Genomic DNA, 14299 nt, shown 5'->3' with positions numbered 1-14299 from the left:
ATCTGATTATGAAGCTTTTAGTAATAGTGTAATTACTTTGAAGTTCTGAACATATGTTTCTACTGAGAGTATTCCACAGAGGACACTGTATCAGAAAAGGGAAGAAATGCAAACATAAATGTACCCAAAACATTTCAGCTCATCAAAAAAACTAAAATTGAAAGGAGAACCATATGCCAGAGACACAATATGATGTCCAATACGAATTACTTTTACCTCCATCATTCACCATCTCTTTATTTAACACGAATGAAGAAAATATAAAGTACTTTTTCCATGACCTCAAAGCATATCACCAGAAACTTATAGGTTTGGTGCATTTAGAAAAGGAAAAAAAAAACACACGGAAAATTACTAAGACAGAAAGCAGCTGAACACTGTTCCTTGAATTTTGAAGGGAAAAATTCAATCATTGCTAATGTTTCCACTGATGGAAAGGGTGTCTTAGAGAAATAGCTTGCATAATAGCCTTGAAAAGCACCAGCATTTCAGTTTCTTGTGATACTTACTCTTCTGAAGTTAACTAAATATCCTTAGCTCTATACACTCAAAGTTATTAAATCTGATATATTAGTTCTGACACAAGACAGTTCTATTGACTAAATTTACTAGAAAAAAAAAAATCAGTGAACTAAGAGCAGAAATTCACTAAGCAAAACATGTAGAAATGCTAAACAAAAGAGAAAGAAAACTGTAGCATAAACAATATGAAAATATTGGAAAAACAAAGAAAAGGAACTAGTGGAACTATGTCATCATGCAGAAAAGCTTTACAGTTTCAACAAAACAGCCATGCTGGTCATCAAAACAGTGATGAAAAAAGCAAGCGTTATCTTGTTTCTGGAGAGACAAGTTCACTTTGTTTGTTTGTGGGTTTTATATACCATAAACAATTTACAAATGTAAATGAATTTGCTTCAGTGCTCATCTATGTCATCATAAGCAAGCTTAGTATGGAAGTCTACTGTTTTATATAGTATACCAAAAAATTTCAGACATTTGTAATCACATGAATAAGCTTTCATAGACAAACTAAAGCAAACAAGGAAGTCTGACTCTAGTGAAAACAAATGTATTGTTCATACCACCTTCAAAAATAACACGGCACAAACAACACGTTTTAATGGCAACTCCTCTCTAAAAAGCTGTCCTTTCATTTCCTACACATTATTGTAACCTTGCTGTCTGTTAAAATGCCACAGACAAGCTCTTTCCTCGATTATTATCTTTATTCATCTTTACCAGCTTCTGAAGCTCTTAATAAATCAAACCAACTTCTTTTCTTTCATATACTCACATCAGGATTGCATATACTCCCAGTAGAAGGGTTTTGTCTTAGAGCTTGGAGGCAAAGACAGAGTGTGACCTCAAATCATAAGAGAATATCAAAACAATTTCCAAACACATGGAATGCAAAGGACATAAAAATATTTTTGTTGTTTTCTTAGCAAAAGATCTATGTTACAGGGACAAGTAACACACAAAAGAACTTCTGACATATATAGAAAATAAACACAAAATCTCATTGGTCAGATTTCCAAAAACAAAGTTAAAAAGGAAGACATTAATGGCAAGGTACTCTTTGACAATGTTCATCTGGTAACCAGCTTCCTTTCATCATTTCAACTTAGTTCAAACCAGATGAGTATAGAAAATCAGTGTTCCTTAGCAAACATAACTGGAATAATGCTGAGAAGTGGGGGTTAAAAACTGTATGCAGGATCCAGGTAATTTATTTTGGAGATGTTTAATGGGCAATGGCCCATCATTACTCTTACATGTGTGTGTCTCATCATCGTTTCCCCCCCTTCAAAGATACATGGAGAAGATGATAATGGCATATAATATCACAATGTCAGAGGTCATCAGAGGGAATGAAAGCTTTAAAATAGTTTGAGAGTCAGAGTTTAAAAATATTCCTCCCTTGAGATTGTTAGCATGAATAGAGGTATTAATTTCTGCAGACAGCCTCAAATGGTTCCAAAGTCCAAGAGAGTGCTTTTGCTGTAAAAATTTAATTGCTTAGAGGTAACAAAGCAGGAAAACAGTTAATATGGTTAATTTCTCTGAAGCATATAATTTACAATGCCACTTCTTTCGGATGTTATTATGATGTATTTAGAAGAAATTGCTAAATATTTTATGGCTCACCCATGATAGGCATGTAGCATCTATAAAAAAGACATCACTGAAATGTCCTACATAAAGCTACTGTGTACTTAATGCATCATAATTGTGACAAGTTATTTACTGAAGTCTCTGGACTGAATTCATGAGAATTCATTAATCAGACTGTTTTCTTCAGAAAATATGCATATTTACTGGCACAAATACCAGCTACCACTGTACAAACTTCTCAAGGGCATGAAATAAAAGCCAGTCTCACGATTAACTGTTCATTAATTTCTACCCTTAGGATTGCTGAATTCAAATTTAATATTTGACTAATGGCTGAAGAACTTAAGTGTTTCTTCTTGTCTCTTGTCATTTTAACAGAGATTTTGTAATAATGTGGCAAATATCTCACAGGTATTTTCATATCCCTCAAAGAAAAACTTTTGTGCTACAATTTCTCCTGGGTTAAACATTAACAATACTAATGTAGACTTGAACATGCTTATTGAGAAAAGTGATTCGACACAAGAGTAACTGCTTAAAAGCCCGTTTAGTATAATCAGGCAGACTTCAGTCTGCCTCAAAAAGTGCACAGCAATGAACTAATTCTTTCTCCATCTTGTCCAGCTTCAGGAATAAAACAGACCAGAGGGTACTGACGGCTTTTTCTACAACAGATAAATCTGATGGATTTTTATCCTTATTTTTTAAAGTCATCACCTTTCTTCTCTGTTTGCACTGATCAAAATACAAAGGGACAGGGAGAGGCCCAACGTACAACATTAGGAATCTGAAATATAGATACTAAAGAAAATAATTTACTGTACTAAAATTTAGTTAATGATTAAGTTGTCATAAAACAAACATTTGCAAAATGCCACACACTGTAATTCAGAAATCATCTATTGTGCAATAATTGACAATTATATAATTAAAGTTTGCCTGATAATTATCTCCAAACCAACCTTTGTAGTGACATTTTGTGAACTCTGGATATACAGCCGCATATTTCTAACACTTCCATTTTTCCTTCTTTTAATGGAAAACTTCACACATCACTGGCTGCATTTTGTGTTACAAATTGTTTTTCAGTCCTACGATATTTACGTACAGTGCATCATAAAAAAACCATTCAATAATGAAAATTATTGAAAAGAATGAACTGTATCCCTTTTACATACACCTGTTCGGCAAAATAACAAGATTTCCACTAATAGTTTTACTTTCCCTTAGGCTTCTACTAAATACTGTAACTTGAAAAAAACTGCACCATTCTCGGTATCATTTGCTTCTGCAGCCTGACCACTTACACAGCAGGCAGTTCCATGATACAGTGTATGCTAGCCCAATTAATTTATTTCAGTAAATGGGGATATATATATTCATAATTAAGAAAGTTACTCCACCTCTTGAGGCAATGTTATCAAAACAGAATCCAATAATGACTTTGGCTTTCAATGTATCTACAAAAGACACATACTTTACTTGGGCAGGCACTCCTAACCAGTAGCATTTGCTGTTACGAATTCCAAAATATTCTTTAAATTTCCATATTTGTTAGCATAAGCCTTTTCCTAATTGTTCCTGTAAGTGGAATTTGAAATTCTTAATTTTATTCTCATCACACAGATAAGCTGGACCAAATGTTTTGGCGACTGATAATATATTTACACATTATGTATGCAAGAATTTATCTTTCCTACTACAAAAGCTGTAATCAGTTTATCTTTCTTTATCACTCCAAAAAAGAAGACAGGAATTTAAATATAATCTTCTCCTTTATAATATCTTTTGTCCAAAATCGACAAAATGGACAAAAAGGACTGTGAAATCCTTTGCCAGCTCTGGATATGTTCCCAACATCAGTAGGAGCTGAATGCATTCTGCAACAGCAGAGGGTGAAGATGCACAAGAAGAACTAAATACAAGGGGGACTAAACAGATCAAGCAGCACCCAGCTAAAATTATTTAGTGCCATTTTTGCTATCTCCTGCATTGTCTGTTTATCTTGAGCGGATGTGTTCACAAAGCCCTTCTCTGAGCATGATATTCAGCAAAAACAGCCAGTTTTTTTTCTACAAGAGCAAGTTGAATTAGTTCGACAGTCAAATTAGTAATATGGTCAGTGAGAGGAATGAGGCAGGATGCACAGATGGCAGCAGAGAATGGAAGGGAGAAGTAAAAGAAAAACAAACGGTAGAAAAACCTTTTCACGACTGAATCAGCTGAATCAGAAGTCACACACCTCAAACCTGTCACAACAATAGTTATGCACAACACAAGAGTCAGATCTTACATTAACATACATTCACTCGCCATTCTATTAACAGATATACTGCTAGGTAACGACATAACACAGAAAAGCATGGGGATTTATTTTGGCAATGGCAGATAATTTAAAGAAACTACCAGATCATTATTCTATCTGTAGGCCCCTATCTGAAAGACTCAAAAAACTGCATCAGAACATACTAGGCCACTGATTAATTAGCCCCCAATGTATCTTAATGTTACAATACTGTTATTTTGTGGCCATTTAAAAACAAGGAAACAAACCAAAAAGCTGTCCCCCCTTCCCCAAACACACATACATTTTCCTCCCCTCTTGCTGCTTTCCTTTCAAAAAGAAATCCAAGCTGAAAGTCTTCACATCTTTCTTCAAGGAAACAAAGAAATGCAGAATGCTCATGTATATTTAACAGAAATCAGATGTCTTTTGAAGATAACCTATTTCATATGATACTAACTTTCTAAAAGCCTGCTGAGAAAGTAATTTTAAAAAGGAATTTGGATGAAAATAATCAATAAAATATAAATTCAGCGAAACACACATTTCATGATGCTGTTCTGTACAGACAGTACAATACAGTTACCCCAGCAGAAGACGAAAAGGCTCAACGCAATCCCAGCAAAATCAGTCATGCACATGAAATGTGAGTAGTCTTCAATATTATGAGATTCAGGTTTTGTTTAATCAAGTTAACCATTGGAAAGATTATTCCACATGTTCATAAAGTAAGTGTAATAATGATCTACAACTCAAACCACTATTCCAGTGAAAAGTATGTATTGTAGTGGAGCTACACATAGCATTACACGAACCAAACCAGAACACAAAGATTACAACAACAAAAGAAAGAAACCCAAATTCACAGCATGAGATCATTAAAGTACCTAAATAGACAATCCCCAAAATACTTTTCCTTTGGTTGCTAAGCTGGAACCATTATTTTCTAGTCCAAATTAATTCAGGGAAATTCTGAAAGAGTTTATTGTCATTTTGCTTGTTCGAGGCTATTTTCATAACAATGAGAAACAGAAATGTTTATGCAGAAAGATGACCAACACACTGATGAAGAGTGCAACACAGGAGTTATCGGTCATCCAGACAGCCAACACTTTTACCCATGCTCCCATCCTCCCTTAACTTGATAACTGCTGTATGAATCGTATTTCAGTGTTAAAGCTCTCCACAACATGTCTCTGCTACCACCTTCATCTCTCATTCACTACAGAAATGCTGACCTGCCAGTGTTAACTATCTATAGCCCATCTTCTACGTTTTTAAAACAGTTCAGGGCCTTCTCCCCTGCTTTTTGTTCTTTGAGAGATATTTCTGAAAAAATTCATGAAGCTGACGCAATATTTTCCTTCAAATTCAGTTTTAATCTTTTTCCTCCTGTAATAGCTACTAAACACCCAATAACATGTTTTCAGGAAGGTAATATTATTGCCAATATTGTTGACTAAGAAATAGCTCAGTCAATCCAATTGTGGATTGTCACTTCCCTTGCACCAACACTGGTTCTCAGCTGAACCAATGATAGGCAAAACAACCAACCACACACAAAACCCAAAACAAACAAAAAAACCCAGCAACACCACCACCACCACCAAACACACACCAAACAAAAAACCCCACACAAAACACACAAACTACAGAAACTAAAAACCTCCCATGCCCCTAAAGAGGGTTTTTGACAACCCAGGTCACTCAAATAGTTAACTCTGGAGTCAAATGAATATCTGTATCAGCTCAAGGAATACCCTGCTGTTTAGTAAGGAGGAAGAGAGGGCATCAAAACCTTCTCCTTTAGGGGGCAATCAGCTCTACCACACACCACAGTTTGTTACTCAGCAATTTAATGGGTCAAGCAATGAAACAGGGCTAAGGGATGTCCCTTTAGTCACACCTACATAACTCTCATGTCACCATGCTGGGAATGAACTCAGTGAATTGACCCAGACTAAAAAGAAACTATTTCTTCTGCATCATTTTTTGACTTCACAATATGTCTGAAAAGAAGGTTACTCTGCTGCAAAGGAAAGATTAATTTGCTGGTGTAAGGGCAGGAATCAGTAGTGTCCAGCAAGAGAAGCAGCAATACCTAAAGACAGCATCGTTGTAGCATAATTTTTAATACAAAAACAAAGCCTCTATGTTTTGAGTGTAGATACTAATTTTCATTCATCTCCTGTGTTATACCTACAATATTTAACACAGGTATTGGGGGTTTCTTTTCTGTATTTATAAAAGTCTCAGGTACTGTGGTGCTCAAATAAAATGTTTAAATGCCTGGAATCATTTCTTATTAAAATGGCATATTCATATGGTGAATCTACAACTTGGATTTTTTTGATTGTTTGGTGGCAGTTTTGTTTGTGGGTTTTGATGTGTGGTGGGTACCCCCCCTTTTTTGTTTGTTGTGGTTTGTTTGCTTCCTCTAACACATAAAATAGAAGCATTTCAAGGAATTGTTTATCAATAGTGTATATTGCTGAGCAATGTTGGTAGGTATTTTACCTTGTTTGAAAATACATTCCCACAGTCTAATTTTATAATTGTTGGATTTTTGGGGGAGGAAAAAAGTTTGAGAAACAACTATATACCGAATTTAGATATTTATTTTGCCTTTTAATTAAATATTTCAGAAGCCTACTTAATCCTGCCATCTAAAAACAAAACAAAGAAAAAAAAAACACAACACACCAAAAAATGCAAAGCTATTAAAGTTACAGAACTGCTAGTTTCCTATAGAAATAAACTAGTAAGAACAATATAAAATCTTCAATAGCATTAGACCATGTTAGCCTTGCCTCCTCTTGACATAACACACAGTGAAACAGATGTAATTTTTATAAATAAAAGGGCAACATTATTGGGACAAGGTACCAACATAAAAGCTATACGGTGTTAAACAGCTGCACAAAGGGCTACTTGCTGTCTCTGACTAGTTCTTGAAGTCACATTCCCTGTTACAATGTTAAATGTCTTGACCACAGGACAGAAATTACCAACACTGCATCAAATTATAGAGCTATAAACTTTTGCTGCTGAAAAACCTGTCTTACCAAATTAACTTAGGTACACAAGCCTCTAGGAAGTTTTCGTCCAGCTCTTGTCAACGCACAAAGACTATCTTGCATCATCTTCAAAATACCACCCATGTACTACATGTTCTGACCAATCTGTCTTCCTGATGCTGATACCAATATAGAAGAAGTGTGAATGGGAAACCGGAATGCTATGAGGTCAACTGATGTCTTTCAAGTGCTTACTTAAAAATAAGCCCTCACCTTGATTAAATCCCCATATTTAGGTGACCACCTTTGTTTTATACTTTAAAGCAAATAAACCACAACAAAACCAAGCTGACCATAAGCTCTATTATTATTACCTATCTGTTTTCTTTCCAAAGTAAGTTACCTCTAATGATTCTCTGTAATTGTTAATTAAAAAACTTGAGTGAAAATTAATAGCTTAAGTTAACCAAAAAGTATTTCACACATAAAATCTTTTTTACAAAATACATTATCAATTCCATGCTCCATTTCTAAACACATATTTAAATAACTGCCACCATTTCCTTATGTCTTTTACTTCATGACTATATCATTAGTTAACATTGATTTCTATCTCCTCTTTTGGTGGTAGAAGACTATTGTCTCTAAAGTTATCATCAATAACCATCCTAAAATAACAAGAAGAAGTTGTATGTAAGCTATCTGTGGAATACATTTCAGAAACACTTCAGGCCCTGTTCTGTATTTTTCATGGGTCCTAACAAAAGCTCTCCAACATGTCAACAGAGCATGACCAAGACCTCCTTCCAAAGTAGCAGAACTATGACACCAGTGAGAGCAAACAAGTACAGTGCAATGCATCCACATGAATGTTGTGTTGAGTTTATCTATCAGACTTTATAGTGTTCAGCCAGTTAAAAAAGTAAATAAAATACTGAAATTGTGTAACACTGTCATACATTGTCATACACATAAGCCTGTGTTTATAACAAAAATTAAAATACAAATGACCTAATGTCACGATCTTAAGTATAAACATTTTTTCTGCTCTGACCAAGGCAGAAAAATGCAATCTAGTATTTTAATAATGTCACCTGTATAAAAAAAAAAAGAAGAAAATTTCATCTTTCAAATATTGAAATAGATTAAAAGTTTTAAAAATATGTGAAACCAATTCCTGAAAACTTCTAGACAAATGGCTAAACTAATGATCACTTTTTTCCAACAGAACTTAATTTTCAACTTTTTCCCAAATCTAAATGTCAAATTAAGTCCAAAATATGACATAGTTAAGCTGTTTGAGAACCTACATGTGTGTCAGTATCATCAAAAACAGTATGTTAAAACAGCTGTAACATAAGGCGAAGTGTGCAAGTTTTCGTACCTTCTCAGTTCTGGCACAGGCACCTCAGAGACACTATGAGGACAGAATTTACAATAAGTAATCAAATATTACTTTCTGCCAAAACTTCAGGTTTGGTTAAGATTTCATCCAAGATTTTTGCTTTGTTCTTGACCACAAGAGAGTAAGCTCTATGTATCAACACAGCTAGCATTGTTTAGGGCACCCAACTGCTGAAGGCTGCAAAACAACCCTACAAGATTATCTTTATCACAGCTTTGTGTCAAAGCAACAGTCTTGTTGATCAGGTAAAAAAGGCACCAGCAGACCCTACCAGCCACAAATGCTGAAAATGTGCTCTCAAGGCACCTAACCAGCCCAGCATCATAAGAGATGGAGAAAGCAGGTGGTGACAACTCCAGCCAGTGCTCATCAGCCTCTAGGTTGATCACTTTTCTCTCTATTAGACATGAGTTATCATTAACCTCATGCTTTCTAAATTTTCTTACCTGCACTGCTGAAAAGCTTTGAATTAGCTGCAACAGGCATTTCCATTGAACCACAACAAAGCTACTAGTAAACTATATGTAAATTCAGAAAAAAAAATGAGGGACAGGAAGCAAAGCGACAAAGAAAGACACAAATCTGGAAACAGGACATGAAGTCTTATAAGCTTTAGGTAAATGACAGTACAGAAGTTGTCCACAGAAATGCTTTCATCTACAGTAAACTCCTTTGAAGACTGGCTGACAAAAGATAATGAGGTATGACACAGGTCCTTCAAGCAGTGGCTATTCAGTTCATTTAACTTTCATCACTGTTACAAAGATGGAAAGCAACACGAATTTGACTCCCCAGTGGCAAGTAATTTACGCAAGGATTTCTGTCTTGCATCAGTCAGAATACATACATACAGTATTTTCTAGCCCAAATAAAAAACCACTATCTTAAACATTCCTTCATTTATATAATTGTCTTTCCCATTATTAAATTAAAATTAAATAATTTTATATAGAAGAGTTTCCTGAAATCCTTAACTGAACAGCCCTTGAGCAAGCAGTATAAATAAACTGTAACTTTAAAAAATAAAAAGCAATATATGCATAACTGAAAGGACCACTAAGGAATCATTCTGGCAACTCAAAAGCAAAGCACATTACAGAACAATCTTCTAAAAGCATTCATAAAAGCAAGTGCCACCATTTACATTGATAAATACTTTTAAAGGTTTACCCTAAAATTAGAATTCCAGAAGCACTCATGAATTCCGTGCAATGCAATGCACGTGTCAGCTGTCATGCACTTTCCAGATTAATTTGTCCACAGAATTTCTACACAAATGAACCATTACATAATTAACTTGCTGTTATGATATTCTAAAAGCAGATGTCACACAGATGAAAATAAACACAGTTACATATTTTGAAGGCTTCCCACAGGGAAAAACCTCCTACTGAAAATAAGCACGTATGATTTTTTTTTTTTCCCTGAGGTAACACATTAGCACTCAGAAATCCATTCATAAGCAACTCTTTCTCCACAAATTTCTGCTCAGAAAATAAAAACCAACAAGGAAGGAGAATGTAGTAAGAAACAGACCGGGAATCATATGAAGACTATTAAAAGCCAGTTATATAAGTCAATTATCTAAGCTCTTCTGGAACAACAGGTGCTATGGAAAGAAGTCATCCTCAGCAAACTATCTTTAAAAAATTCATGGGAGGAAGGGGAAATAAAAAGTTCAAAGAACCACGAGCATGGTCACTTAGAAGAAGATGTAGTTAAAAGGTTTTTCACTAGACAAAAAGAGTAACACCACAGAAGAACAAGAAAAAAATTATTAATACTAACATGTTTATCAAGTTTGTTTTCCCTATTTCACAGCATGAGAATAAAAGGACCTAAAAAGAAAGTACAAAATAGCAAACTAAAAATCAAAGGAATTGTCATGTGCTGCACAACTACATGGTTGAATCCTTTGCCACAGGAAGACATGAGGAGATAAAGCACTTCCAGAGATATGAAACTGCAAAACATTTTGGAAAATATACCATATGCTTCACAGGATAACTCTTTCTGGCCAAAAAATTGGGCATGGATCACACAAATTATTTCATCCTTGCCTTCCTGCTCCCAATTTTGCCATGGTATTCCCAGTTCATAAGTCTTTAGAGAAGATTTTTCAGAAAGCAGGAAATTAGACTAGGTCTCTACATCATACACTTTCAAGACAGTTATTTTCTTTTCAGCATTTTTTTTCACTAAAATAAAAGGTTGTTCTTGAATCATTTAAGGTGGGAAATCCTGTAAAGCTGTGCTTCTGAATTTGCAACTAATTGGTATATTTAATAATCAATATTCACAAATAGTTTCATCTGCCACAGTGAAAATAAAATCACAGTTCCTCCATCATATAAATATTAATGCATAGTGAGTAAACATATAGATTTCAGTATGAGGGCTAGAAGCATTAACTCTCTAACCACATGGGTAGTGGTTATGCACACTAAACTTTTTTAAAGCATTCAAAAGCAAACACACATTGCAGCTCTGTAAACATAATGTATTTTATATAGTATAGCAAGACATCGAATCCACAGAAGAGATAACATTGCAAAATGAAAGATATATCTGACCCTCTGTGCTTTCCTTAAGCCAAGCCTTTAATTCAAGATCTTCTCTGCTACACAAGAAAAAAAAAAAATAGTCCAAATGACAACAAAACCCCATAAGGTCCCCCAACTCAGAAGACAGGATTTACATAAATATTTATACAGAAAGTAATTCTTAAATAACTGCTTTTAACTTTCTCTTTAGCTTTTGCAAAGCTGAAAGAAAAGGAACACTACCCAAATATTTGAGTTCATATACCACTAAGAAAAAAAGCATGCCTAGTTGAAAGACCCATAGGATTCTTGGATAGCTTTGAAATTTTTAATTTAAAACCAATAAATATTTTGATAACAAACTACAAGCTTTCCAATTTGATCAGGTCTTACATAGACAACTTTGACACCTACACTGAAGATGAAACAAACAGCAAGCCTGAGGAAGGCAAGGCATAGCCATAAGAGCATTTACTACATTACATAGCTTTTACATAAAATTATTTACAAAATTTAGAAAGTGAAAGCAAGATGAAATGTGTAATGAGAAACAATGACTACAAAACAGACCCTGTAACTTGTGGGATTATCCAGGCATGGATTTATCTCACACACACACAAAAAAAAAATCAACCAAAAACAAACCACACACAGAAAAAAGAAAAAAAAACAAACAAAACAAAACCAAAAAAACACACCGCTGAAACAAGCGATTGACATGTCATACCATCACTGTTCCATGGGTACAGAAAGCAACTCAAGGACTAAACGGCCAAACTGCCAAGGTGATTAGGCCCAAGGTGCTGCTTTTTCAGATCACTGCGAGTACCATGCCAGACCAATGACACAGATACATACTAGGCAAGGCCACAAAGGTTCACAAGTCACAGAAACCTTGCCCGACAGTATTTACAATCGATACACTAAGGGGCAATAGAACGTAATTTAAAAGTGACCTCAAATACAAGCCCTGGGCTGGCCGGTGGTGGGTCATCCCCCGTTAGAGGAGTAAAAGAGAACACTGACCCCTCGGCACTTCGACCCCAAGTCCTCAGCACGGCCCCACCAAAAACACGAAAGACTTTCACCAGAGGCGCGCTAACGAAGGTGAGGACACAGCCCAGCCGGCGCACCCTGCCCTGGACCGGCGCCCCTGGGGCCGCGGTCACCAGGCGACGCGCAGTGCCGGTTCGTCACGATGGCGACCCCCCGGGCGGTGACCCCGGGCACCCACCACCACCCGCAGCGGAGTCAGAGGCGCCCCACTACCGCCAAGGCACTAGGGGAGGCGCCGCGGGGGGCCGTGCTAGGGGGAACCGAGGGGGAACTAAGGAGGAACCAAGCCAGCCCACACCGTCCCCCGTGGCCATCGCATCAGTGGTGGCCGCGGTAGGGAAGAGCGGGGCGCGGGGGGGGGGGGGGGGGGGGGGCAGGAAAGGGCGGAACTGCATCCGGGCTCGCTTACTCACCTATCATGGCGGCGGCGAGGGAGGAGGAGAACGGCAGCGCGCGCACGCACTGGTGCCGGCCGCACCCGCCTCTCGAGTGCTCCGCTGCAGTCCTCAGCGCCGCGCGGCTGCGCGCCGACAGCCGCGGAGAGGCCGGGCCGGTTGGTGGCGTTACTCCGCATGCGCCCCAAGGAGCGCGGTGTCCTCTGGGTAACGTAGTTCTCGCCTCACACTGCCCAGCTCTCCCCACGTGGTTGCCTTTCCCCTTCTCCGCCCCCGCGTTAATTGATCTCCGTTAACTGATGCCGCGGGACGGGGTGCCTGCCCGCTTTTCGGCGCACCTGCGTGCCGGCTGCGCGTGGCAGCAGTTTGCCGCCGATGTCTCGCTGGTTAAGCGCGTGCTTCCCCCGCGCACCCAGTAGCCGCCGGCACAGCGCCCGGCTGTTGACGCGTTGCCTAGTGACGGGCGCGAGGCCGGGAACGAGTGCTAGCGCCCGCAGCCGCCAGTGCTGCCCCACCCGTAACAACCCCGCCGAGGGGCCCCGGCGGGTGGCGCAGGGGGTGAGGCGAGAGGGGCGGGGGCGGGACACGGGCAGGCGGGGTGGCAAAGGGTCCCAGAGCGGGGCAAGAAGTGCAGGAGCTGATGAAGGGCTGGAGACTGAAGAGCGGGAGCGGTGAGGAGGAGCGGGACCAGCTGTGGTGCTGAAGGGGGAGAGCGAAGGAGAAGGAACGAGGCGGAGATGAGGAGGCCTGTCAGGGACAGGGAAGGCGCGGGAGGGGTGTGTGGGTGTCCTTGGTTGGGAAGGGAACAGAGGTAGACCTACTGTGTTTTCCAGCTTATCGGGGCGGGGCGTTGACTTACGTTTGTTTGTTTTTTCCAGTCTGTATTTTGCCTCTTGTCGTTCGCGGCCGCTGGTGGGGAGATGGTAGTGGAGAAAGGGAGCGCAAGCCCTTCCAAGTCCGTAGGTGACAGGTGCCCCCAGCAGCAGGAGCCATCGGGGCAAGAGAAGAAAAACAAGCAGCTGGTTGCCGAGGGATTCACTATTAAAGCCATGATGAAAAACGCTGTGGTATGTTTGCTGTTAGTATAGAAGTGATGTTAATTAGTTTACTTTCACGTGTCCAGGAAGCATAGTAAGTTAGAGCTGGGGATAAAGCATGACAGGAAGGTGTGTGAGTTGCTTAAACTTTATCTGGAGTTTGCTGGTTGCTGAAATTACCTTTAGGCTTTACAGAAGTTTTATCATAAGGTAAACGCCAGTGCTTGTGGAGATTGTGATGCTTTGCCTTGAAGAGTATTGCTTTGGTGCCACAATTTTTCTGTATTGTTTTGTACTGGCAATGCATGTTCTATTAAACTGTCAGACTATAGAATTGTGCGCAAGGCTTCCTACCTTGCATTTAGCAAAATGCTATCACAGTATCACAGTATGTTTGGGATTGGAAGGGACCTCCAAAAATCATCTAGTCCAATCCCCCTGCTG

General features: G+C 38.5%; 2 protein-coding genes across 4 annotated transcripts in view; one reads left to right on the top strand and one right to left on the bottom strand.

The window, feature by feature from the left end:
* PRKN (parkin RBR E3 ubiquitin protein ligase) overlaps positions 1–12985 on the bottom strand; it is a 717498-nt gene extending 704513 nt beyond the window's left edge. The window contains exon 1 of the mRNA XM_065835898.2: positions 12837–12985. Within this exon, the coding sequence (XP_065691970.1) occupies positions 12837–12843 (7 nt within the window). The 5' untranslated portion in view covers positions 12844–12985. The remainder of the gene's footprint in view (positions 1–12836) is intronic.
* The window catches only part of PACRG (parkin coregulated), a 243531-nt gene continuing 242099 nt past the window's right edge, over positions 12868–14299 (top strand). For all 3 annotated transcript variants that reach the window (XR_011738337.1, XM_071806367.1, XM_065835899.2), the window contains exons 1-2: positions 12868–13025; positions 13697–13885. Coding sequence is in view for 2 of the 3 variants with exons in the window: in XM_071806367.1 (XP_071662468.1) it covers positions 12996–13025; positions 13697–13885 (219 nt within the window). In the remaining variant the exon portion in view is untranslated. The remainder of the gene's footprint in view (positions 13026–13696; positions 13886–14299) is intronic.

Source organism: Patagioenas fasciata, chromosome 3 (assembly GCF_037038585.1).
Source record: "Patagioenas fasciata isolate bPatFas1 chromosome 3, bPatFas1.hap1, whole genome shotgun sequence".
Classification (NCBI taxonomy): domain Eukaryota; kingdom Metazoa; phylum Chordata; class Aves; order Columbiformes; family Columbidae; genus Patagioenas; species Patagioenas fasciata.
This window is presented reverse-complemented; position numbering and strand designations above follow the sequence as displayed.